Source organism: Rhinolophus ferrumequinum, chromosome 3, assembly GCF_004115265.2.
Source record: "Rhinolophus ferrumequinum isolate MPI-CBG mRhiFer1 chromosome 3, mRhiFer1_v1.p, whole genome shotgun sequence".
Classification (NCBI taxonomy): Eukaryota; Metazoa; Chordata; class Mammalia; order Chiroptera; family Rhinolophidae; genus Rhinolophus; species Rhinolophus ferrumequinum.
In genome coordinates, this window is record NC_046286.1 from 6610947 (window position 1) to 6636236 (window position 25290).

At 52.2% G+C, this 25290-nt stretch overlaps 1 protein-coding gene across 1 annotated transcript in view; it reads right to left on the bottom strand.

Moving 5' to 3' along the window:
- The window catches only part of CPNE5 (copine 5), a 101160-nt gene that overhangs the window by 21378 nt on the left and 54492 nt on the right, over positions 1 to 25290 (bottom strand). The window contains exons 10-14 of the mRNA XM_033093443.1: positions 24535 to 24585; positions 24180 to 24243; positions 13170 to 13273; positions 8669 to 8773; positions 1086 to 1127 (exon numbers count right to left, since the gene is read on the bottom strand). Coding sequence (XP_032949334.1) covers positions 1086 to 1127; positions 8669 to 8773; positions 13170 to 13273; positions 24180 to 24243; positions 24535 to 24585 — 366 coding nt within the window. The remainder of the gene's footprint in view (positions 1 to 1085; positions 1128 to 8668; positions 8774 to 13169; positions 13274 to 24179; positions 24244 to 24534; positions 24586 to 25290) is intronic.

Below are 25290 nucleotides of genomic sequence, written 5' to 3' on the forward strand. Positions count from 1 at the left end.
TCTCCCTGCTAAAAGAGAAGTATGGGGAACTCCAGGGTAAGATGAGGCAAATCATGGGTGGAAACATGAAGCTGACTTGCATATGATGTGGTTAAAGAGGAGAGGAGAGGACCAGAGTGAGGTCAGGGAGGCAGTGTGGCCGCTGGCAGTTCTCTACAGGAAGGTCCCAGGGGAAGGCCAGCTCCCCGGAAGGGGCCTGGGCCGAGCTTAGAGCTGTGTTCTCATGGCCCTCTACAATATCCTGTCTACATCACTGACTTCAGGGGTGCCAATAGAAATTATGGGGTGTAAAGCCCCTCTACGACACCCCTGATAGTGCCACAGAATGGCGGGGTCACAAACGTCAGGATGACACATTTGGATTTGGTTCAACAGACAAGTAGGAGGAGCCAGTGAGGGTTTTGGACTAAAGCTGTAAGAGGCCTGTTCTTGTCTTATCTATGAATTCCTAGCGACACTGGCTCCTTGGGGGCACTTAGATCCACAGACGAGGAGGGCACTGGCCTCCCAAAGTCGCTGAGCGGGAACCGCCCTCCCACGGCCAGCCTCGGCCCTTCCAGGCACCGCCGCATGGCATTCCCTTCCCATTGCTCATTCCCTCAGCCCCTGACCCCTGCAGACAGCTCCTAGAGGGCCTCCCCACTAGATTGTGGGGCATCTGAGCTCATCTGCAGCCTGGTCACCCCCCAAGACTTAGCTTCCCACAGAGAATATATCAATGAATGCTCAGAGCATCACTACTATTTATACTTAAGAACATGCACATTTCAGAAAATCCCAATTCTTCCCAAAGGTGGGGCGATTTTAGGCACTGGCTGGCTGCTAGGCAGGTATCTGAGGAAAAGAGGCCTCTTATGCGCTTTGCACCATGTCCTGCAGTACAGAGGTCGTCTGGTGCCTCAGTGGAGCTGGGCAGGGACAAGTCAGCAGGGCGGTGGATGCCCCACAGGAAAACCCAGGCCCCCTCACCCCAGAGCTGCCCTGAGTAGAGGCCTGAGTGCAGCTCTCCCCACGTGAGCGCAGGGCCCAACCTCCCCCAGGGGCTGCCCCCATCTCTGCTCACCTCCTGCTTTCTGCCTGCTTACCTGCCATCTCGATCCCAGTCGTACACCTCCACCTTGATGGTCCTGGAAAGCAAAGGGCCCGTGGTGGGATGGGCTTGACCCAGCACCCACAGGACCTGGGCCAACGGGGATGCGGGGACAGCCACCAGAAGGTTGGGGCCCTTCTCATGCTCCCAGGCCCTTGATGACAGGCAGCAGCCCAAGAGACAAAGGAGCCATCCTGAGGCCTTTCACCAAAGACCTTCCGGACAGGGGCAGCCCCAGGGCTGTGTGACAACTTCCCGGAATTTCAGGGTGGATGTGGAGCAACAGCCTCAATGTACCCCTTTTCCTTGGCCACCCCAGAGAGGGCACTGGTCCCAGCATGAAGCCATACTGTGAGTGTATCGGGGGTGGGGCCATTATAGTGGAAATGGGCTGCTCCCTGGATCTCAGGCCTAAGCAGGGGGACTCTCCTAAGGAGGGGTAACAAGACTGTGTGGGGGACCCCAAGGTCCAAGGAGTCTGAATGGTGGGGAGCCAGTCCTGCATGTCAGGGATGGGCCCAGGGACCCTGACTCAGGCATAGCCTGCTGAGCTGTTCCGTGCCATGACTGGCTCCTGAGTGAGGGTGTAATTATCTTCACATTTTAGCCTGGCTGCTTTAATTAGTTTGTTTTGACTCCTGTGCATGGGGCTGGGCTCTGGGAACCCATTTTATTTTTAGCCCATCTCCATAGCAACAGGCTAGGACCAGAGTCTGGAGGAGGGAGGTGGAAGGCTGCAGGTTAACCCTTGGTGCCAGTGGTCCTCCAGGGATGCCCAGGGATGGGGCGAGCCACCAGGGTCCCACTGCAGGGTCAGGCTCTGGGGAGGTGGGAGTGCGTGGGGAACTCATGTCTCCAGCCTTCAGTTCTAAATGGCTCACGCAGAGGTGGCTGCCTGGGCCTGTCTGCCATTAACACAGCATCTTGCCCTAGGCGTCTCCTTGGGTCTCCAAGGCGTCGGCCTTGGGGCTCCAGAAGGAGGCGCTGTCTCCCTTCAGATGAACCTCCGTGGGGCAGGGGTGGGGGTGGGGTGTGGATTTGCCTGCATCAGGGCAGACACTGTTCTGGAATGAAAGAATGCCCTGTAGGTTGTGTACCAGCTGGATTTTTGTCACTAACATGTAAAATGGGCCAGGCATAGACGCCCGCCATATAAAGGAATCTTTTAAATTCTTGTGAAAAAGCAAAAAACAACGTCTCTGAGGTGAATTCTTGTGGCAAGAAACACAAAATGTAGGTCCCTGAAGGTGGCCTGGTGAGCTGGAAAGGGGCTGCAGTGTGGACCTGCATGCCGGGCCCCTAGCTGTGAGAGCTGGAGATGTCACAGCCTCTGAGGTACAAGCCAGTGTTCTAAAATAGCGGTAACACCGGTCTTACAGAATCGCTGCAAAGACAAGTCGGTAAAACCTGTGTGCCAGGCAGGTCTCTATAAAAGTGCCCCTTTCTCTTCACTTTAGCACTCAGCCACGCTCAGATAGTTTTCCATATGAAATTTACTTAAATCAGGGACCTCTGAGTTTGGATAGCTTCCTGGGATGACAACGCTGGAAGTGATCTTAGTGGAGCTTTTCTGGCACCCAGACTCCCAGACCCAGTTCTCAGCAGCTCTGGGCAGGGCCCAGGAATCTGGGTTAAAGACGTCCCAAGTGGCTCTGCTGTGCATGTTCTGGGGTGACAGCCTCCAGACCCCTCGTTTTCAGATGGGGAAACTGAGCCTTAAGGGTACCCAGGGCCTTGCCCAGAGTCACATAGCTGGTGAGGGGCCCCCCACAATGCTGAAGTCTCCCAGTCCTTCCCCAGAACCCCCCAGCTCTGTGGGGGACCTTCAGGGACCCCAGCAAGGAGTGCCTCTCTGTGGGCCACCTACACCAGTCCCTCAGTGACTGGATCAATGACAGCTACATGCTCAGAAGCTGTAAGAGGACCCCAGTCACAGCCACAGCCTTGGATACCCAAAAAAATCACTGGGGAGATTTTTAAATAATCCCACAGCAAGCTGGCACCGGTAGTTTAAAAAGTCCCCTGGCTGATTCTAATGTGCAGCCAAAGCAACTGAGCTCTCTGCAGACAGCCTTGGTTTTCAATCTTGGTTGCATATGGGACCCCCTGGGGAGCCTTAGCAATCCTGATGCCAATGCCGCACCCAGAGATTCAGAACCACTGGGTCTGGGGTGCACCCGGGCAGGGGAATTGTTGAAAGCTCCTCAGGGGATTTGAATTTGCAGCTGAGGTTGAAACCACTGAGTGTGAGATTCTGTGCAATATCGAGGCTCCAGGAAGGCTGCAGCCTGGGGGTCTGGTTAGCTCAGAGTCTGCAAACTCCAGCCTTGGCTGTGGCTGTGACTGAGAGAAGGAGGGGAAGGAAAAGCTGCCCAGAGACAGGGGAAGGCAGTGGCAGAAGCCAGACACAGCTGTGACTACTCTGCTGACAGTTTTGTCACTGTCCATCCTGGCAGTTGCCCCAGGTCACCTCACGTGCCCCTTGTGGTCTGCAGACCTTGGCTCCCAACCCCTTAGCATAGGCCCAACAAAGGCTCATGTCAGACCAACTGAGACTTCCGGGACAGCACCCAAGAGAAGGGGCTCCTGGGTGTGGGACAATGAAATGGGCCTCTGTTGCCCACAAAATGAACATCAAATTGGCATAAAAAGGCTCAGGACATGGAGTCCCTAGTTTGGGATGCAGTGAGGTGGGCAGGGAAGACATGAGCTGTGGGACAGGCAACCCTGGGTGGCAGCCCAGCTCTCCAGCTACCAGCTGTGTGGCCCCATGCAACCGGCTAGCCTTCGGACACCTTGCTGCGCCTCTGTAACCGGTACCATTGCACCACTCGGGAGCTTCTGTGACGAGTCAAGTACATCACCCCCACAGTCCGCACTGGACACGTGTCGTTCTGTTCCATCTAAAACACTCAAGCCTTTTTTCCAAGCTCCTGTCTCCCAAACAATTCCCATTCACCACAAAAATGTCAGCTCCACGAGACCAGACATTTTTATTTTGTTCACTGCTACCTCTTGAGCTTTGAGAACAGTTCCTAGCATATATTAGGTAATATAAAGAGTATTCTTAAGTATCTGCTGGCTGACTAAGATCTCCTATCAACGTTGTAAAGTGGGCCACACAGTAACCATACCCTCCTTCCCCCAAATTACAAAGGGAGGTCCAGAGTGTGTGCCTTTCCCCAAGTCACACAGCTGGTCAGTAGCAATGCCAAGCCTCGGGGTGGGAGCCAGTGTCCTGTAAGTCTCTGAACGCCTGGGTCAAAGTGACAGACCTGGGCATGTGTGAGCCTCAGCAGACCAGCAGGGATGAGGGACGCTGGCAAAGACGCCAGGCTTCCCTCCCAGCATCCCCAGCAGCTCCACTTATAGTCTCCTCTGAGCCAAGCTGCAGGACTGCCTCCTAAATGAGCCTCTCATTTAGGCACGAGGAGGAAGTACATTTCGCTGCTGCTTACAAGTCCCAAAGGCTGACAGGCCCTGAGGGGTTCACCCTAAATTGACAGTCAGTCCCACACTCCCAGGGGCAGGGAGTGACACTGGATGGTGGGGATCTGTGCACCCCCAGGCTGCAATACAGCGGCTTCACCTCCTCTGCCTGCGCTCATTCTGAAGGTGTGAGCTGGGATGATAAGGCACCCCTCGTGGAGGTGCCACATACCGGCCTGGCCCCTCCCAGTGTTCAGCGGGTGGTGAGGTTCAAAGGAGAAGTAACTGGTCTCCCAGGGGCAGACAGAAGTGTGACATTTTAGAGATGTGAGAGCACCCAGTGCCCTCTCTGGGTGAGGATCCAGCAGCCTTAACACCTTCTTAAAATCCATTCATTCAACATCAAGGTGTGAGTGAATGAGTGACAGCAGCCCAACCACGGGGAATCTGGTTTAATGCGGACAAATCCTCAAGGGACAGAATGGTTAAGGAGAGAGTAGGGGGACTTCAGTGAAGGCAGGGGAAGTGCTTCTTGTCATCACCCCACTTCACCCCACTGGAGGGCTGGACAGGCTCTGATCCTGATGCCATTTCCTCTGACTCCAGCCCTGCTCAGCTGGATCGCTTGGGTTTGGCCTCGTGGGGACTGGAGGCACGAATGCAGGGGGACCCGAAACCCGAGGACCAGCCCAGAGGGGACTGCTGGAAAGGAGAAATGTATCTTCTCCTTGCCTGGCAAGTTACATAATCTCTGGTCCTCGGTTTCCCTATCTGTGAAATGGGCATGTCACCAGTACCCACCTTCTAGGGTTACTGTGAAATTTAAATGCACAGAATAAGATAATGTATTCAAGCCAGTTAGGACACAGTTTGACCCCTATCCTAAAGACTCACTCAGTAACCTTAATAATGTGAACTGGTTTCCACCCCCATCATTCCAAGAGAACTGCACCTTCTCAGCAGATCCCTCCTTCTCACCCTCCTGGCCCTTATTCACCGGAGTAGGTGATACTTCTGTCTGAATTGCCCTCATCCCCTGATCATGGTTGCCCTCCTCTTGGTCCCCTCCTATCTCTCTGACCCTCTCCTCTCCTTTCTCTGCCCCTGACCTGTGGCATCCCCCACAGGGCCTCGCACCCCTGACCTCTGCCACCCTCCCCCCCCCCCAGGACTCCCAGACCTCTGTCCTCCTCTCTCCTTAGCAGAGCACTGCTATGCCAGTCCCACAGCCACCTCCTCTGGCTCTGTCACACTCCACATTCTTGTCGGTGTATCATTTTCTCTTGTCTCCCAAGCTCCAAACTCTAACGATGTCTCTGTCTCTTTCACTCCCACATCCAGGCAGATGTCAAGGTCTTTTGCTCCTTCCACCTCCAGTCTCAGAGCAGACCTGCCTCGCCCGTGCCCCTGAGCCGGCCTCTCACAGAGCGCCCCCCCAAACACACCCCACTCACAACCTGTCTCGGTCATTTGTCAACAGAGCATTGAGGTGAAAACACAGATACTAGAGCCAGCCGCCTGGGTCCAAATCCTGGTTCTAGCAGTGCCTGGCAGGAAGACACTGGGTGAGTTACTTCACCTCTCTGGGCCTCAGTTTCCTTACCTGTAAAGTGGGGATAGTGTTAGTACCTTTTTCAGAGGTGGTACTAATTGTGAAGAGGATTCATCTTGTTCATATACATACATTACCACAGACGTGCCACAGGAGGCTCTGTTATTATTTGTCTCCCACCCTGGCCTGGGAGCAACTTAAGAGGGAGGCTTGGGTCTGACAGCTCAGTATGCCCACAGCTCCCAACATGGTCCCGGGAGCCTGGCTGGCATGGAAGACATGGCTGCTGGATTCAACTGAATGTGTTCTGTGAGGCTTTAAGAGGTGCCTTCATCCTTTTCCTGCACAAGCCCACCAACCCCCCAGCTCCCGCCCTGAGAGGGCCTCCCAGACTCCTGCACTTCCTAGGGCTGTTGGGTATGTGGGTTCCCCTAGGGCTCCCTACAGGACGGCCTGCTCATTTTTACCACGCCAGTGTGACACGCTCTGCCCCCTCCATTAATCCTGCTGTCAATCATGTCACGGTCAGTCTGTTCCCAGCTGTAGAGAAGGGCTGAGCTGCCCAGCCAGCCTGGAGGGAGACCAGTCAGGGACTCAGCCTGGGAGGGGGGCATGGGAGCCCGCCTGGGCTCTCCCTACCACCTGTACCCTCGCCTCCTGCAATGGCTGAACAGTGAACCCAGGCCTCTGGCGGGCCTCCTCACCATCCCTGACGAGGCTGGGTTCTGAGACCCTGGAAGCCGCTCCCTAGGGATGCAGGATTGTGGGGGGTCAGCTGGACTCCCAACAGTCTCTAGGGAGTGGAGGAGATCCCAATTCCTTCCACCCCATGAGACTTGAACTGCCACGCTCTTCAATTCTCCAACCTTGAATTTCCTCTCCCTTCCCTTCCATCTCTCTCTGTCCCAACCATTCTTGCTACGCCTCTGTCTCCAGGAACTGACCCCGCAGCCCTCCCTGAGTCCCCTTTAGACTCTACTGTCCCAACCCCTCTGTCCTCCCACTCCCCGCACTCCAGAAGCCCCAGGACCAGGCCAGACACGTAACAGGTTCGTTTGGCTACAATGCCTACTTTTGTCTCCGGTCTCATTTTGCACAATTACTGAGCTGTCTGAAACACATGTGTGCACATGTGAGCTCCCTGTGGTTAGACTACAAACTCCCTGAAGCTGGAAATGAGGCTACATTCCCTTGAATGCTGCACAGCTGGAAGTGTAATGCTGAGCACATAGTAGGTGCTCAATGACCACCTGTGGAATAGATTGTGGCTTTTCTGTCCCAGCCAGAAAAAGGTGCCACCTCATCTCCTGGACGAGCAGCCTAACATGGAGGGAGCCAGGGCTGCCTGGAGACCAGTCATCTGCTCCTTTCCGCCCCCCTCACCCCACCCCTCATACCCTGTCAGTTGCCACGGGGAGCAGGTCCCCGAGAGCCCATGCCAGTGCCACCAGCCAGGACACCCCAGTGTTCCTGTCGGAGTGGCTGGCAGAGGCCCAGCTTCCTCAACCTGCCCAGGCAGCCCTACCCGTGAACCCCCGCTAGCTCACCCACCGGCTACAGCAATCACCAGGAAACAGGCTGGGTTCTTAGGACTGAACACAGACCAACACCACCCAACAGCTGCCGTCTTCCGTAACCCCCACTCCCCTGGCACTTACCATACTTTGTAAGTGTATGTTTCTTTGTGTGATTATTGGATTAATGTCTGCCTCCCCCACGAGATGTGAACTCCACGAGGTTGGGTGAAGGGTAAAGGCTATGTGTTTTGCTCCCTGCTGACTTGCCAGCATCTAGAGCAGTGAGCAGCAGGCACATGATGGGGAGGCAGGACCATTTGTAGATGAAACGCTGACTTTGGTACGTAATTTGTGCACACCAAAGCCTTCTTATGTAGGTTGTGTCATGTGAGCTTCGAAGCAGCCCTATAAAGTAGGAAGACGTTTAAATATCCATTTTACAGACAGGGAAACTGAGGCTCAGGCAGGTCAAAGTTTGCCCAGATTGACGGTACTTTTTAGCCACAGAGCCGAACAGAAACCAGGTGTATTGACACTCAACAATCTACACTCATAAGGTGAGGACGATGATAGCTAACATATAATAAGAGGAGGCTGTGTTGCATCAAAAGTTCCGCGAACTCTCTGTATCCCACCCCTCACCCCCATTTATGGCAACTTGGCTGGCAGAGTCCATCTGCCAGGAGCTGGGGACCAGGCCCCCTCTGCATGCTTACCTAGCGCTGTATCCAGCCCCCACCTCCCCCTCCAGTGGGAACAATGAAAAGACAGGCTGCTGAGCTCCAAGCCAAGACACCCCAACGCCCATCCCCACTGGGGATGGAATTCCAGGCACCTCCCATCCCCCCAGCCTGGGGAGGTTCCCACCAATGGGGATGCCAGACTGGGAGGAAAGATGGGGGGGGGGGCTGCGAGGAGATGAAAGCGGAGGGGAGGGCGGGGAGGCTCACCGAGTCCCACCCTGTGCAGGGCCCTGGCACACAGCCCCAGGAGGCTGGGCTCACACTGAGGGCACTGCCCACGTCAGTGTAAACCACGCCTCCTGCATCTGCGCTGGGGAGGGACAGTCTGTCGGCTCACCGGTCATAGTCCCCATTGCACAGCGCTCGCACAGGAATGGAGAAAGTTTGCCAGACTGGGTTTAGGGTGTTCTTCATGACCTCGGTCTTGTGGCAAATGGTGAACCTGGTGAAGAAGAGAGGGAAGGTGTCAGGCCCCAACCCAAGGGAGGCAGAATCCAGGTCAACAGCGGGGCCAGTTGGTTAATCTATGCAGTTGCCAGACAGTGGAAAGCATGGCTTCATGAGGCAATGAGCTGCCTGTCACTAGCAGCGTCCATGCAGAAACCAGATGGTCATTTCCTGGTGATGCTGCAGAGAGACTTCCTGCACGGGTGGGGGTGGGGTCAGGAGGCTCTGGTTCTGGGGCCTGCTCTCTGTGTGACCTTGAGCAAGCCTGCCCCAAGCCCAGGCCTCTTTCCTCTAAACCCAGGGGGTTGGCCACTATCAGGTATTCTTCATCTGAGATCCACGGAAGGATCTGTGGGTGAGCTTTAGTGATCCATGAACCCCTGAACCTGTCAGTGAAATCGAGTGTCTTGAGTTTCGTATGCTTGCTGTTCCCTTTACGGGCAGCACTCTCCCCTGATTTCCATGTTCATGGGTCACCTCCTCACTTCCTGCCAGTCTTTACTCAAATGTCACCTCTTTGACATGAGTACCTGCCCCGAGCACTTTATCTAAAACTTACAACCCTCTGGCCCCCTGACACCGACATCCCTGGTCCCCTTCCATATTGTTTTTACATTTCACCTGTCACTGTTTGACATTTCACAGTCTATTTTTCTCCTTATTTATTTTATGGTCTGTCACTAAAATGTAGGCTCCGTAAGGGCAAGGGTTTTTTGTCTTCTTTGATCACTGGTATATCTCTAGTGGCCAAAACAGTGCCCGGCATTTAGCAAACATTCACTAAATACTTCTTTTTTAATTAATGAATAATTGTATTTCTCAGAGGAGAGTTTCCATAGCTTTCCCTGGCATTTCAAGCCAGAGAATGAAAGCCCCTGGCTGGGATGATCTATAAGACCCTTTCAGCTTTTCCAGTCTGAATCCATGAGCTTACTTTGCAAAGTAAAAGTGTGTAATTGGCTTATCCCAGCTGGGCCCCCATCCAGAGTCCCTGGCCATTCCCCACACCAGGCCTGGCTGGCCCCATCCTGGAAGCCTGCCCTGACCATACAGAGGGTTAGCTGGGAGCCAGAGTAGAGCTGGGGCCAGAGGTCCGTCCCCCTGAGATTTCCTAGCATCCATCTCCGGCCTTGGAAAGGTCACCCAGGAAGGTGCCTGGGCTCCGCCCGTGCCCACACAGCCTGTGCCATTTCTTTTCTGGCAATTTTCAAGTCAAAATGTCATTTCTGTCACTGAGGCTCAGCATTTCTCTTCTCTGCTCCTTCTCGCCCACCCACTGGAGTGTAGAGATACATGTGGGAGACCTCCCCACACACCCAGAGCTGGTGATGACGACAGGAATAGGACAGAGAAAGGAGGGGCCACAGCTGCCCATGGCTGGGGCAGGCACGTAGGGCAGGAAGAGGAGGCAGAACGGAGAATCAGGAGCAGCAATGGGCAGTGAAGCCGCGTAGGTTCCCACTGCACAGAAGCCCTAACCACTCAGAGCCTCCCCCCACCCCCAAAACGTCACACACATCTGCGTGGACCCTCCAACCTCTCCATCCCTTTGGAACCACTGCCTTCTCTGTCTCCTCTCCCTGCCAGCCAAACTTCCTGACCAGGTCTTCTAAGCGGGGAGCCTGATTTCTTCCCTGCTTGTTTTTTCCTGAGCCCCGTGTAGTCTGGTTTCTGCTTCAGACTCGTGCCTGCAACTGCTTTCTTTAAGCTCCCCCACCCCCACCTCCACACACACACCAAATCCACAGGCCCTTCAACTTCCTGCTGCACTTGCCGTGGGGGACCAGGCCCTACTGTGGAAATGGTCCTTGCCGTCATCTCCCCACTCCACTCAATCCATTTTGACACAAACTCAGAGCTGGCGTGGGAAAGCGTTAACCACTGGGGCCGGACAGATGTGGGCCGCGTCCCAGAGCCGCTATTCACTAGCTGGGCCATCCTGAGGAAGCGACTTTCTCTCTTTGAGCTCCCCTCTCACTGTAAAATGGGGTAATAACAGTAGCTGCCAGCCGTTCTAATTACCCGTATTAACTCCTTAATCCTCACAGCAACCCTGCAAGCTGCTGCTGCTGCTGCGAGCAAGGTGTGAGGATTACCCCCAAGTGCACACCACGAAACCGAGCTCACGGCTTTAGCGGCACATCCAGCAGGAGCCTACTTCCATTTAAATTAACTAAAATGAAATGGAATGTAAAACACAGCACCTCTGTCACACTAGCCGCATTTGAAGGGTAATCAGCAGCGAGTGGCCGGGCCCAGCAGGCAGCACGGTGGAGCCCGCTCCCCACCATCTCGTGCTGACTCCCAGACCAGTGACTGGATGGAGCAAGACGAGGTAGGCACAGTGCCAGGAGCACCGTGGGCACCTGTGGATGCTTCCGTCCCTTTCCCTCCTGGCATGGCAGGTGTGACATTTCACTCCCCTGGTACCCTCACTGACCTTCCTCCCATCCTCTTCCTCCTAACTGGCAGTGTCTCCCAAACCTCCCACTCTTCTCCTCACACCCTGGATGACTGACCACTCTGCTCTCACCAGCTCAGCCTCTGACCTGTGCACCTGTCCCTTCGCAGGTGTCTGCTCACTGGCCCACCTCTCGGGGGACCTGTGGATGGGTTTCTGCTGCTGGAGAGATTCAACCTGTGCTTCAGGTGAAACTCGTCCCCAGATAAACTCCCATCGCCTCCCCACCTCTGACCAGCTCTTTTGACATCTTCAATAGTTGGGGTTCCCCACAGCTCCACTACCAGGGAGGAGGCTGTGACCATGTCCTGCTGAGTGAGGTCTCCACTATGGCCCTTTGCCCCCGTCCTCCCCTCCCCCTTGCTCCCCTGCATTTTCCCAGCACAGCTTGCCAGGGAGCTCAGCACCTCCCACCTGTTCACGTGTCACTCACCAGTCTCTCCCTCTTCCCCGCCCCCTCCCCATCCATCCTACACATCTCTCTGCTAGAACGATCATGGGCAAACACTTTTTGCAACACACCCCTTTCTTGCTCCCAAACCCAAATCCAAATCCCTCCCTCCTCCTGGCCAGCTGGCCCCCACCTGTAGACAAGCCCAGGGTGACCTGGCATTGCCTTTCTGGAGGTGACCTGTTGTGGACATTGCCATGGACACCTAGAAAGTCATGCAGGCCTTTCCCTCCCTCCCTCCAGTCAAGTCAAAGTCAACAAGAATTATTTAAAGAAATTCTGCTGGGAGTCCTTTGGTGAGACAAAGAATCCTTTTGTTATGCAAATGAGCATACCTAATTTCCCTTGTTTTTGTACGTTCAGGTTTAAAAATCAGTTTTCCCTTGAACTGAAACACACCTCCTCCCTGCCGCTCCCCTGCCCCCAACACACACACACACACACACACACACACACACACTCACACCCAGAATTTTAGAATCAAGAGGAACCTAGCAGAGAACTTTCTGCATCTGCTCAGGGCACACTTGCTTTACACTTGCCTTTTCTCTAGCCTGTTATTCTTCCCAGCTCCTCCCCTGTGGACCCATTTTCTTCCTCTTCTTCAAAACGTTCCACATTCCCCTTCTCTAGCAGCTTTTTTTCTAATTAACCTCCCTGGCCCCATCACTTCCTGATTCTGCAGAATCCCAGCCATAAGTGGTCACAGCCTCCCAGAGCTCTGGGGCTTAAAGAGACTGTGGAGACCACCTAATCCAATTGGTTCACTCTCCTGATGAGAAAACAGGCCCAGAGAGGGGGCATGACTGCCTGGGGTCACACAGTGGGCTGGTGCAGAGGACACAGGGCCCCCATCCTCAGCCTGGAATCTGTCCCTCTGTAAACATCACTGACCTACATTTGCCAACATGTTGTGTTTCCGACATATGGTGGGTGGCTTCTAGATTAGAAGAGAAGAGGAGGAGATGGGGCTTCGAAGACGTAGAGTTTTGAATGGAGCCTATGGTGAGGTATGGGGTTGGGTGGGGAAAGGGGTCCAGATTTGCCAGGCCATATGTGCCGTAGTGGGGGGACACATAGCAATGGGGTGTTCAGAGGGCTGTGGGTGGAGGCGGACTGGGCTTGGAGATACAGGCTGATTTGTGTGGAAGAAAGAAAGGACGATCAGAGGGGCCCCTCGTTCCCGCCCGAGCCCTGTTTTCATCCACTCCCCCCACCTCCAACATACCTGGCAGCCACCATTGCTGAGGCCCTCAGTGGCACTGCCGGTTTCGAGGTTGCCCCACCCTCCCCGGGCCCACATGGGCCAGGGCAGCACCTCGGAGCCCTGACTTCCTGCCTGATCCTCTGTCCTCCCTAGAGCAGGAGCCCCAGGGCAGAGCAGGGAGGAGGTGGTCTCAAGCCACCCTGCTGGCAAACTGCCACAACCCGTCCATCCTGGACCCGAGAAAGGGGGTGAATTATTGCCAGGGAACTCACGTTCCATCCTCGTTGCTTCTGTAGAACACCAAGAAGGGGTCGGACTTCCCAAAGAAATCTTTCTTATCCAGCTTGTTGGCACAGAACTGCATCGTGGAGACATCCTGATGGGAGGGAGGGAGAACAGAGGGATGAGGTAGGAGAAGGCTGGAGGGCACCCCAATCCCTGTGGAAACACAGCCCCAGAGCCTGACAAACAGAACGCCAGGCACCAAGCCGGTTAGAGAGGGCAACACCTTACGTTTGCCCCGTACCTACTACGGGCCAGGCCCTGGGATAACAGCAGGGTTTCATGTCATCAAATGACCCCACCGGCAGGTCTAGCCGAGCAGTCTGCATTGAAGCAGATGCATTCTGGAGAGGGCTGCTTCCATTTGAGTCCTGGCTCTGTTACTTTCTAGCTGTGTGACCTCGGAGCCTCAGTTTCCCCTTCTGTGACATGGGGCTGATTATAGTACACACCTGAGAGGGCCGTTGTGCGGGCGAGATGAGAGCGAGTGTGTAAAGTGCTTAGCAGAGAGCAGGCACGTCGCACCCACGTGGTCAGTGGTAACACACATGATTTCACTAATCTGAGTGGCTTAGAGAAGTGAAGGGACCAAGGCCACTCTGAGCTTGTCCTGCCAACCTGAAAGCCCTCGCTCTGCCCAATCGCCTCACTCCCTTACACATATGCATGGTTCCTAGAGGACGTGCAAGTTTAGGCATCACTTTCACCCCCCCTCCCTCAACTCAAGAGAGGCCCACCCAACTCTCTAAGGTAGATATGGCCGGGACCATGACCCATTCTACAGCTGAGAAGCCTGAGGCTCAGAGCGGGGAGTGACTCCCCCAAGTTCACCAAACAAAGCCCTGGGTTTATAACTCCCCTGATGGGTTTATGGCCCCGCCTGACCCCACACGCAGCCTAAGAGCACAAAGAAGGTACTCAGGCCCAAGTGAGGACCACCAGACTCCTCCCCTCACATGGCACCCAGCTCCTAAGCTCACTGTGGCCGACTGGGCACTGGGTAGAGATGCCCACACGTCCTCCTCTCCACCTACCCCCATGTGGCCTCTTGAACCTGAAAGTTTTGCATCCTGACAAATCAGCGGCCAATGGCCAGAGCTCAGGGCTCTGTCCTGTAGTCCCCAGGGCCTGGTTTGCCCTCAAGGGCCAGGGCCTGTGGGGAAGTCAGCCAGCTTTCTCATGCTGCCCCCTCCTCTCAGTGAAAAAGAGGGTCTCTTGAAATCAGTGTCCTACAGCCCAGTGAGGACCAAAATGGTGGCAGAGAGAAAGATGCAGCCTCCAGGTTTGAAGGACATCGTCAAAGGTCGGGTGGGGGCGTGTGGTGTCAAGATTAGGAATATTGTCGCTGGAGCCAGGCTGCATCTCTTACTAGCTGTGTGTCCTAGGGCAGGTCACTTATCCTCTCTGTGCTCAGTTTCCTCATCTGTAAAACGGTGGTACTGGCAGTGCCTACCTCATACGTTTGTTGTGAGGATGAAATGAGTTAATACGAGTACTGTGCTGAGAACAGTGTAGGTGCACACTAAGTGCTATGCGCATGAAAACTATTATTATACGGACACTTCTCCCTTCCTCCCAGCACAGTGTGTGTGGCCTTTGTCCCTGCCCCACCTCCACTTCCACCATTTCTCACGCCTCCCTTCATGGACATCTGACAATGGCAAACACAGGGCACCCTCCATTCACTCAACAAACATTTATTAGAGACCACCTGTGTGGGCCCGGCACTAAGCTCAGTGCATTCTTATCAGAGTTAGCCCTCAAAATACTCCTTTATCACTGTTTACTACTGAGGAACCTGGGGTTGAGAGAAGCTAAGTAACCCGCCCAAGATCACCAGCTGGTAACTGGCAGAGTAAAATTCAACACATGTGAACTGTTTTCAAAGTCATGCCTCCACCAGCACACCTTCTGCCTCTCGGAGAGAGAAGAGCACATTACAGTTCAGGGGGCCCATTTCCCTGATTTCCTCAGACTCTGGGTGTGTATAGGCAGGGAGACGCTGGACTCTGGGTAGCCTGGGATGGAAGTGCCTCCTGAAGGGGCCTCGGGGGAGGGGCGGTGCCCAGGTAACCACAGCGGCTTTTATCATGTCACCTGCCTGAAAGGGGGAAGGAGGCTGGGCGGGCGGCTTTCGAGGCCTAGAAACCTGAGGAATCTTAGGGCCTCCGGAGAAATCTAGGACTTTTGACCTGGAATAAGAGAATGGCTGACTCGCTCAGTACTTACTAGATGCAGGACATCTAGGGTAAAGCCTTCTCTGTATGTACATTATTTCACTGAATCCACAGAAAACCGTATGAAACAACTCCGTTACTCTCCCCCGTTTACAGATGAGGAAACTGAGGCTTTCAGAGGTTGTCAATGCCCATGGTCACACAGTGGGTAACCCACAGTGGACTTCAGGACTTCCCCCCTCACCCTCCCAGAGAGATCTCTAGCCTTCTAAGTCCTGTCTCTCCCCAGGAAGAAGGTCTAATCCCATCCCAGGCTGAGTGGAGGGAACAGCTTAAATACCTCCCTGGGAAGCTCCACCCCGTGGCCTAGAAAAGGAAAGAGGCCTGGGACCTGGTGGGCTTCTCCCAGCACTGGAACAATAAATAGTGGGGCCCAGTGGAAAGAAAAAATGTGGGGTCGTTTATTCAAAAAGTATTGAGAAATTTCAAGACAGTGACAGCAGAGCGTGACACCAAGAGCAGGCCCTGTGTGACTGCTGCACAGATCCCAAGCCCCTGAAGCTGGCCCTCTCTTCTCCCCACAGAGGCACCCAGCAGTGACATCAGAAGCGACTGAGAGAGTGTCAGACTCCGCTGAGAAGAACAGTGGAGGCAGCCCGAGCAGGGAAGCCAGGGCTCTCAGTCCTACCGAGTCCTAGCAATCCCTCAAGCTCTCTGAGCTTCAGTTTCCTCATCTGTAGAGTGTCGTGCTAGACAGGATGTCCACCACTGTCCCTGTACGCCGGGAAGTTTAGGCTTCAGTGGCAACGTCATGGTGGGGGTGCATACTGGGACAGGGGAAGCAGCTGGGGAGGCTCCCACTCGGGACAGTCTGTGACTCCAGGGCTCCTCCAGCCTCCCCAGGACATGGCTCGGTTGTGTCTCCAGATGTGACCCCACACATCTGGAGGTCACCTGTGTGACACCGGTACCTAAATGAATATAGGTGAGCCACACACAACAACCTGCACTATCAAATAAAGACATATATTTGAAACAACCAAAACAGATGCCACAAAATGCAGGGGCAAACGCTCTTATTTTTTTGCATCGTAGGAGAATCCCTCAGGGCCCTGCAAGATCAGGAAGGGGGGTAGAAATATTAGGGGAAAAAATGAATGTAGAACTTAATAGACAATGCTTCCAGGGCCATCCAGTGCCCCACTGGGAGCGCCCCTGTCAGAGAGACCTGACAGAGAGAATAATACAGAGGAGCCAGGGCCACCTGCTTGGAATCCCAGCTCTGCCACCTACCAGCTGAGCGGCCTGAGGCAAGCCACTTAGCCTAAGTCTTGACAGTCTCTAATAAACAGAGTAATAATGCCCTGCGAGCCTGCTGGGAAGACTACAAGAGATGGCATATGTTAAGTACCAGTCCACAGTGCCCAGGGCAGAGCAGCTGTAAGAATAGGAGCCAACACTTACAGTTCCATTCTCCACTGCCATATGAAACTGCCAGCGTTCACCTACAAAAATGGTAATGCAATTCGGTTCTCCCTATTATGTGCCAGGCACTACTTTTACATGTACTAGTTCACTGAAGCCTCTCAATAACCCCATGAGGTAGGTAGAATTATTCCTATTTCAAAGATGAGGAAACTGAGGCACAGAGAGATCAAACCCCTTGCCAGAAGCACACATCTAGGCAGAAGAGAAGCTGGGATTGGAACGAGACAGTCTGGCTCCAGAGATTAATAACTGAGATTCCAAATGATGACCTCGTATCACCAGGTAAGTTTAATTATGTTCTGTAGTCTCCATTTGAGAAGTCAGAGAAGTGTGAAATCCATTTTAGAAAGACCTCCTCCATGCAAACTAGTTTAAAAAAAAGACTGCCTCTGAAATTCAGCTTACTGGAAAAATCCACCACCAGCCAAACCTCATTTCCCGCTGACGGCAAGTACATGAGGTACTGCTGGGGGCTTATTTTGTTGCCCAACCTGATATGCCCTCCCTAACACAATCTAGACCCTGGAACATTCGCCAAAAGCCCATTCTGATAATCTGTATTGTTGTGTGACTGTCGATGGGGATAAAACAGAGCAAGCTTTCCCACCCCCCATGGGTGCACACACCATGGGGAGTCCCTGAGACCAGGGACCCATAGTTAGTTGTCTGGGGACTGAGCTTCTGAAGGTGGTTCTGAGTAATGTCAGTAGTCGTATGAACAAGGCTTCAACTGTTCCCCTTAAATGAGGGTCAGGGAATGGATCAACCCTCGATATATGTGTGACCCCATATATCAGGAAACTGGCAATAAGACGGTCTGTCCCAGCAGGATTAGGGAGCAGCGAATTCTGGCTGTGAGGATCAGAGATACCGCTGTTTGACAGCCTCGCCCTGCGGGAGGGGCTCTGTGAGCACGGGGAAATGCAGTTCCCAAACCAGAAGCATCTCTGGAATCAACTGCTGCGAAGATAAAGCAGCTTCTGCAATATATAATTTCCTGCAATTTCTGCCTTTTCACCCTATCTTTTTTAAAAAACATATTAAGTTCTTCTAAAACAGCAGGATTGCCTCAATTTGCATCTTTATGAATGTTAATCAGGTTGCTTGGGAGACCCACAGCAAACAGCCTTTCTCTCCAGGGTGGCCTGGCCCACTCTATCGTGTTAGCCCTTCCTGACCCAGAAGAAGGCTGTGGAGGGCAGAGGTCAGGCCCAGAGGTCAGCAGCTGGACTGAAGCCTAGGAGAGGGAAGCGACACCCAGGAGGGGAAATTGCAAGGCTATTCTGGCCTGGATCTTGCTGGCAGCCCCCAGGGCAAATATATGAATAACGCAAGTGCAAAATTTAAGAGGCACCAAAAATCTCAGTCATCAAAGTAAAGATTTTGGGTGGTAGAAGAGGGTAAATGGGGTCAAATATATAGTGATGGAAGGAGAACTCACTCTGGGTGGTGAACATACAATGTGTTATATAGATGATGTATTACAAATTGTACGCTTGAAAACTATGTAATTTTACTAACCATTGTCACCCCAATAAATTTTATTGAAAAAGAATAAAGATTTTTAATGTACTATTTTTAAAAATCAATGCAAAAATCCATGATAAATAAAATATCAAAAGTTTAAATAAAATCCTTTTACAAATGAAGAAACTGAAGCACAGAAAGGTCAAGTAAATTGCCTAGGGTCACACAGCTGGTAAGCAATGGCATTTGGTCTGGATTCAGAGCCCAAGTTCTTAACCAAGTTCTTAACCCTAATGCTCACATGCTGTACCCTAAAAAGCACTTTTAAATAGATGGTGGAACCATGGTGACATTTATTGTCTTCTCTTTAAAGTTTGCTGGGGTTTTCAAATTTCCTGGAATTAGTACATTGTCTTTTTTTAGTCTGGAAAAAAAAAAGACACTGATTAAAAGGAAAAAGAATCATTAGCCACAACTCTGAAATTTGGCACTCCAGCAGAAGGAAACACAGTCCATAGTTGGGGGGTGATTCTGTGAGTAGTGACCTCTGGGAGGGCTTCTGCATTCCCAGGGGGGCCCAGAGCCCTAGCTTGCCAGGATAAGACTGCAGAAGCTGGAGACTGGGGGTACAGGCGTTCAGGGATGTCATCAAAGACCCCAGAGACTAGAGTTTATTCAAACACAGATGATGGGTGAAGTTGGTCTCAGAGACTGGGCCGGTTTTTAGGCACTGACTACTAACCACCTTGAGATCGAAATGGTTTTTCTCTTGTCTTAATGACCAACTTCTCAAACAATTCAATCAGGACTTCTCAAACAATTCAATCAGTTGTGCATTTGTTGATTTGGTCATTCATAGGCTGAAAACCCTAGATTGACCATTTTCCCTTTCACTCCTTTGGCCTGTATTCCTGGGATACGAACCAAAATCCATCAACTCAAGTTCAAAAGAAAAATGGAAGGATTCGGCTATGAGGATGTTCACTGCAGTATTAATTATATTGTTTCCTATAAGAGAATAGAGTAAATAAATTGTAGCCCATCCATACAGTACAGAAATAATATGTAGCTATTAAATGTTTTCCAAGAATATCTAATGACATGGGAAAATAAATCTGGATATAGTAGTCTAGTGATAAATAAAATACAACTAGATGCCATATTCTACTACTTCTAAGAAAAAGCTACATACATGTACACCCAGAAAAAAGCCTTGGAGGCAATGCATCAAAATGTCAACAATGATTATCTCTGGGTGATTTTCCTATTCTTTGTATTTTCCAGCTTGTCCATTATGAACATGTTTTTTTTTAGCATCAGGGAAAATGTGTTTGTTTTCTTTTCTTTCTTTTTTAACCAGAGAAATGATTTTTAAGACTACAAAAAATCACAAAGTAACTTTTAAAAGGGTGATGTTTGAATGCTGGGTCATTCATCACGTAGCACACATATCCGTGCTAGCCACAACACATATCTTTCTGAAACACCAACCTGTAGACTTCTGAGTTTCAGAAAACCATCACCACTTCCCCTACCTCTTTCTTCTTATCTTCCTGCCTTCCTCCCAGGACTCTGCCCTAGTCTCCCACATGGAGATACTGGACTTTTCCTGAAATTTGTCTTTTGAACAATGAGAGTTCGGACTTGATCGGGATTCAAGGCTGCTAAGTTTCTCAGCTACAGGTCCCGCACAATCTGGCCCCCACTCCCACTTATACCCTCACCTTTCTGCCATCAGTCATCACTCTCCCCCTGCCCCAGGGTCTTTGCACAAGCTGTTAGTTCGCCTGGACCTATCTTCTTCCCCCAGATAGTTGCACGAGCTCATTCCCTTGCCTGTATGTATTTCGGCATTATATAGCACTATCCATGAATTTTCCTTCGGGATAATAAAGTATACTATAAACTACTTGTTATAACAAGGCAATGGGGCTGACAGGGTTGAGAACCACTGCTGTACTACGATTGCTGGTTGGAATTTCTGTCTCTTACACTAAATTGGAAACTGTGGGAGAGCAAGGACTGAGCCAAAGCATATATGCTGAAATGAAACGAATGAATACATGAACAGGCTGGTAATACCTAAGGAGTAGGGACCCCCAGGGCAGCAGCGGCAGCGAGAAGCTTGCTTCGATTCCCATGGCTTGGGGGAGGTGAGCCATACTCATGCCAGTACGTGCAGGCAGCTGACGGGGAGGCAGTGAGCATGTGGTTGGCAGCCAGGAACTCCTGACCAGCGTGAGGCAGGTCTGAGTGCCTGGCAGGCTTGGGGTGGGGGAGGGGCTGAGGGTCTGGGAAGGAGAGGGCAAGGAGCTGCTCCCTGCCTCCACAGCACCCCTGCCTGCCTCCAGAAGCCATGCACTCCCCGTGCCTGCTAAAGCCCACAAAGCCCACAGCTGTTCATGGGCCATAAACAGGCTTCGCTAGGGTGAGGGAAAGACCCCCTGTGGACTCAGAGGCCAGAGTCTGGGCTACAATCCTTCAGGCTTAGGCAGAACCACATCATCCTCTCTGCATCTGTAAAACAGGGTCACTCACACCTACACAGCCCCCAGCCCTGGGTGAGAATCAAACAGACTGTAAACACGAGAGTCTTGGTCAACTGGGAGAACCAGGCAGGAGCTGGTCGCTATACACGGAATAATAACAGTTTTACTGCTGAGCATAATTCAGTGGTGACTCAGAAGCCCTCCAGGAGCTTCAAGGTCATCCTTGTCAAATCAAGTACCACTGGCTAGTATTGCGGATTAAATTCTGATTGTTGGAACTTCCTTGGTATTTAAATTCTAGATGAGCAAGGCTTTTCTATAACCTATCAAAGCACACTGGTAAGCAAGCAGCATGCTGGTGACCCGCTGGAATCCACTGATCCTTTGTCGGGCCCACACCATCCCCACGGATGAAGGGAGGGTTTGTCTACTTCAGCAGAATGTATTCACTTGAGCAGGAAGCCCTGCTCTGGTGGAAACTGTCTCTCCGACTCCACCCTCTTCCTTTGATCCTCCCACTGAATGCCGAGCTGGAGCGACACAGGCAAAGCCTCTCAGATGTAATTATTTTAATTCAGCCAGATGCCGGGGATTAGTCTCTTTTCCTTGCAAGTATTCTAGGGAAAGACAGAACTCAGCCAAAGATGCCCCAAAGAAAAGGAGCTGACAGTCTCAGGGATGGGAGGAACCCCCACTTCCCCTGCCCTAGTGCTGGAACAGCTTAAATCCAGGAAACTGCTGCCATCCCTGGATGAAGGAGGGGCAGGGAGCAGTGGGGCAGGAGGAGGAAGAGGGGGTGTTAAATGCGGACTGCCTACCAATCCCAGAAAACTAAACCAATCACAGCACCCAGCATTTTCTAGAGCTTTAGAATTTCCATTTTCACTTATATGACCTTATTTAATTATAAACTCGGGAGGAAGTCACCAGCTGAGCTAGAAGCTTGGGGGCAAACTGAATTTAGGCTTCAAGGAATTCAGATTCAGTCTTTCCCAGGCATCCACGAGGAGCCAGGCGCCAGTTAGGCGCAGTAGATCACCTTTCATCCTCACAGAAGCCTTCTCAACCCGAACAGACAGGTGGAGAAACTGAGGCTCGGAAGCTTAAACAGAAGCTCTCGTCTACGTGTCAGCTGGGTTCCCTAGCGTCCAGATCGTCAGCATACACAGGTGTGGTTTTCATCATCAACCTGCTACTGAACATTTGATGTGTGTTTCCTGTTCATTCAGTCACAGATTCATGATAGGTCCTTGTGAGCACCTACTGTGCACCCAGTCGTCTGCTGGGAGTAGACAAGGGGGAAGGCTTAGTCCTGCTGCCAAGTTCCTCCGGACGCACTGAGGTAAACAGACCAGTAGAGAAACCGGAATGAGCAGTTCCGAATGAGTTAATTTGGTTATCACTATACTACCCTGTCCTATCCATTCTGTGTCTTATTCCCTAACTGGAAGCCTCTGAAAGCAGTTTGGAACACCACAGCCTAGTGGTTAAAGACCCTGGCTCCAACCAGACTCTTAGATGCAAGCTCTTCTACTCAATGGCTGTGTGACCTTGGGCAGGTCACTTAACCGCTCTGTAAAATGAGGACCACAATACATCAGATATTATAATACATCCTACTACATGTTGTCAGATGTATAAGTTGATACATGTAACCATTTAGCACAGTGTGTGGCTCAGAATAATTGCTCAATTAATGTTGGCTAACAATTTATACCTCCATACCAGCAATTCTCAAAATATGGACCTGGAACCCTGGCAGGGTGGGGGTGGGGCATCCATGAGGCCAAAATTATTTTCATAATAATAAGATGTGGAGTTTTCTAGAAGTTACCTGACAGTAATATCACAACAGATTGACTGCAGAAGCAGGTATGAGAATCCAGTTAGTTCTCTTCTGCTAAGCCAGATGTTAGAGATTTACAAAAATGTAATAAAACAAGGCCACTCTTCTCACTCAATGACTTTTGTTTTGAAAAATATAGTTATCATTCAAAAGAGATATTATTTATGTTAACCTGTAATGGGTTAAACTATTGTTATTTTAAACTAAATTAATACATAATTCATTTTTTTCTTAATTTTAAATAAATATTGATAGCTAATAGATGTAATAGTTGCACTGCCTTCCCTGGAAGTTCAGAAAATCTTGTTTCTCTCTCATCCTTCCCAGGCCCTCCAACCTGAGCAGGACCCAGCCCTATGGGAAGCTGGGTCCCCAGGTTACCCCAGGCTCACACTCTGTTGCTGCCTCCAGCTTTTCTCCCAGGACCCACCACCTTCCCACCTATGGCTCCTAATTAACCTAAGAGGCATGCCAGCCTGGGTGGTTTGGGGGAATGAGCCTGGGCTTTAGGAGCAGGCTGACCTAGATTAAACCCTGACTCTACCACTTCTTATCCTTGAACAGGTGACTTAGCTGCTCTGAGCCTCGATCTCCTCATCCATAAACGGGAATAAACAATAGCACCTACCTCTTAGGACTGTTGTCAGCAGTAGTGATAATTTACATAAAATGCCCATCACTCAACAAATAAGAACTATATCATTATTATCAGCCATCAGGTTCCCTGAGCCCCTTCTTGCTATGCTCAGCTGCCCCTTCAGCTGTCCCATCTCCTGCTTCTCTATAGTTCCACAAAAGCAGTGGAACCAAGGACTGCCTGGGATTGCAGACTCTGGCTTACACACACACACACACACACACACACAAACGCACGCGCGCGCTCGCACACACATGCTCACATACCCACGCTCACACACACACTCTCGCACACATACACACGTACACTCGCGCGCACACACACTCACACGTACTCGCGTGCACACGCTCGCACACAAACACGCGTTCACACACGCACACACACACACATGCTCACATACATACACGCTCACACACATACACCCTAACCACACGCCCTCACTCCCTCAACCCCATGCAGAGTGTGACCTTACTCTAGATCTAAAAGTGAAAAATGACAACTAAATGCCAAGCACCCCAGGCTCCAAGACTGAAAAGGCCCCTCTGCTGCCAGTGTTGGTGCCAAGGCAGTCGTGGCTCCAGGTGAGTGGTGACATGATGATGGGTGGAAGGAGCTCTGGCGTGGGACGCAGGGACCCAGGGACCCAGGGCTCCGGGCCCAGCTCTGCGACTGATTATGGGCAAGTTCGTTTCCCTCTCTGAGCCTCAGTCACCCCTTTGTGAAAAAGGGCAGACACCTGCTAGTTCTGATGTTACAGAATTCTGACACCAGGTCAGACTGAGGAGCCCTGCCTTCCCATTCCCTCCAAGGACACATGGTCTTGGGGGCCAGCCTGCCCCCACCCCACCCCACCCCACCCATACCAGGTCCTGTCCTGGAGGCCCTCCGCCACTTACCCTACAGTTGCTGAGCTCCTCAGCAGACAGGATGATGGTGCCACATTTCTTCCCTGAGACACCACTGGGAGAGGAGAAGATGAAAGAATGGAGATCCAGACACAGATGAGACACAGGCAGAACACTCCCTGAATCAGCCCTCATGCTCCCCCACCCCCACCCCCAGCAGATCGGCCCCAAGCCCCTGAGGAGACAGAGTCTCCTGAAACACTGTGGCAGTGTGGCCTAGTGCCCTGCTTCCTGGGCCAGGACCCAGGCCTGGAGCTGCCCCACCCCTGCTCCCCGAGAGCCCACCAGGGAGGGTAGTGAGTGTCTGCAGGGAAAGTCCTAGAATCGGAAAAGCATCCAGACTCACCCGGAGGCTTCCAGACCAGTGGTTCTCAAACTTTCCATCCATAGACCACTTCTGTGGGCAAAAGACCTTGTGGGCAAGCCACCCCACCCTGTACCCAGCTGATCCCAGAGTCCCCGAACACTCCAGCTCTGACCTGCTCTGATTCATGCTCTGATTCATCGAGGGAGAGAGAGCAGCAAGAGGGAGTAAAGCGGGAGGGCTGATACACTCTTGGGGGCAGCAAGCCCAGCCCTCTCCCATGCCTGCCTCCCCTGGAACTCTGACTGGGGTCTCTCTCCGGAGAGATCTCAGCCAACCATGCAGCTCCTCAGTGAGGTGGGCAGCCAGGACCTGAAGGGGGCCCACCCAGAGGACCTGCACCCCCTCTTCCCTCCCTCAGGCACCAGCCCATCCCACTCTGATGTTTGGGTCTGACCCAGGGGTCCCAGTGCAGCCACTGGAAGGCAGAAGAACATGTCAGGTTGTCCAGCAGCTGCATGACTTTGGGCTCATTCCTGTACCTGTCTGAGCCCCCCGTTTCCTCACCCATAAAATGGGTGTGAAGGCCCTCAAGGAGCATCATTCCCCTCCCGCCCCCTTTCCTTTACAAGTGTGCAAAGCTGATGAATGGCAGTCGCACACCTCGGGCCAGCCTCAGGGCCAGCCTCAGGGCCAGCCTCAGGGCCACCAGCATGCTGTCTGCGGAACACACTTTGAGAACCACTGACGGAGCTCTTCCCAGCACCAATTCTTGGAGGGAGAGGCTCACAAACAGAG